The sequence below is a fragment of the Frankliniella occidentalis genome, unplaced genomic scaffold, assembly GCF_000697945.3.
Source record: "Frankliniella occidentalis isolate FOCC.00 unplaced genomic scaffold, Focc_3.1 Scaffold3577, whole genome shotgun sequence".
NCBI classification, from domain to species: Eukaryota; Metazoa; Arthropoda; class Insecta; order Thysanoptera; family Thripidae; genus Frankliniella; species Frankliniella occidentalis.
Window position 1 is genome coordinate 2,874 of NW_026270633.1, and position 1,883 is coordinate 4,756.

General features: G+C 59.8%; 1 protein-coding gene across 1 annotated transcript; it reads left to right on the plus strand.

Annotated features, from left to right (window-relative positions):
- Positions 1-449: 449 nt before the first annotated feature.
- On the plus strand, positions 450-1,878 carry LOC113212832 (homocysteine S-methyltransferase YbgG; the record flags this gene model as incomplete). The annotated part of the gene is made up of 3 exons (XM_052276595.1): positions 450-656; positions 1,277-1,441; positions 1,532-1,878. Coding segments are annotated over exons 1-3 (675 nt in total), but the record flags the coding sequence as incomplete, so codon positions are not given.
- Between the last annotated feature and the right edge of the window lie 5 nt (positions 1,879-1,883).

Genomic DNA, 1,883 nt, shown 5'->3' on the forward strand with positions numbered 1-1,883 from the left:
GGCAGTCCTGTCGCGCAGGCGTGCTCGGCGGCACTGCCCACCTCCCAGGCGCCTCAGAACGACAACAACACACCAACGTCGTTACGTTAACCCTGCGCTAGCAGGCGACGACCTCGACGGTCCGGCCGTGTGGCGTGGGAGGGGGGCAGGAGGGGGTCCCCCAGGAATAGCAGTGTCGGTAGAGTACAATCGCGTGGGCGCTGGTCGCCGCCTCCGCCCTTCCCTCCCAATCAGCCGCGCACGCGTAGCGCGCGTGACACGCACGTGACACGCACGCGACACGCAACCTCCTCGGGTCCACGACGACGACGCTGGGTCGCGGGTGGAGGTCGCGGCCGCCCGCCGCTGAGTTGATCCTGGCTCGCCTTGCTCCGCGGTTCGCGACGACGCTTACACACACCGGTCCGTCGCGGACCGTCCCAAACACGTGTGCGTGTGGTGTGTGACCTTCACTCATTGGCTTTGAATCTCGCACACAGATCGCCGCCGAGCCATGTGCGCGTGCCGGAAAGCGGTGCTCCTGGACGGGGGCTTCTCGACGCAGCTGGAGAAGAACGTCGCCGGCGAGCAGGTCGACGGCCACCCGCTGTGGAGCGCGCGCTTCCTCGCCACGCACCCGCGCGCCGTCATGCAGACCCACCTGGACTTCCTGCGAGGTGAGTCGAGTACCCCGCGAGAGGGGCATCCCGAGAGGGGTACTTCACTTCAAAAGAAATCAGTGTACACCCTTTCAAAAATCACAGGAAAAATCAAAGAAAAAAATCAGGGGAAATCGAGGAAAAATCAAGTTCCAAATTATAAAAGAGACGGAAAAATCAAGAAAAATTTGTATACGCTTGACCTGACAGTGGAGTACCCCTCTGGGTTCTTTGTATGTCCTGCGCGGTTTTGTTGCGCTTTTTTGAGGAGAAAGAAAACGACTGTATTATTATTAAATTTTTTGTGAGGCCGTGAGGGTGCAAAATTCGCTCTGCGAGATAACGGAGAGTGAAGTGAACAATAAGGCCCGAGTTAATTACGAGAGGGGAGAGAGAGAGGGTGCCGTCCGGCCTCGGCCGGCCACCCGTATCGCCCAGTACAGGGCACGTTATCGGGCCCGGGGCGTGATACAGGACGGCACAGGACAGGGGTACAGTGCAGTACCCTCTGCTCAATTAGCTTCTGGCACACGATGTCGAGTGCGTGGCATTTGCCGCACAAGATTGGTCAAATTGCGCGACATAAATTTAAAATGACGCACCATGATGATTATTTTTTTATTTCTTTTTTTCCCCAGCGGGCGCCGAGGTGATCATCACCAACACTTACCAGGCTAGCATCGACGGCTTCAAGGAGTACCTCAACCTCTCCAAGCCGGAGAGCCTCAAGCTCATGACGCGGGCCGTGGAGACAGCCAAGGAGGCCGTCGACACCTTCATGAAGGAGAACCCCACCTGCAAAGGTCGGCGCCAAACGCAGCTAGAGCGTATCAGTCGGTGCAACATTCTATGTTCCCGTTCGGGTGGGTCATGAGCGACGTTTGCATGTCCAGTTCGGCCGCTCATCGCGGGCTCGGTCGGCCCGTACGGCGCCTCGCTGCACGACGGCTCCGAGTACACGGGCGAGTACGCGGACAAGGTGTCGCGCGAGGACCTGGCGCTGTGGCACCGGCCCCGCGTCGAGACGCTGGTGGCCGCCGGCGTCGACCTCCTGGCCCTCGAGACCATCCCCTGCAGGAAGGAGGCCGAGGTGCTCGTCGAGCTCATCAAGGAGTTCCCCGGCGTCCGGGCGTGGATCTCCTTCTCGGCCAAGGTGAGCGAGGCGGCGGCAGGGTGGCACGGACACTGGCGCCGATCAAAGCAGGTCCCTCTAGGGATTTTAAGTTTCCGGAAAAATATTTCTGG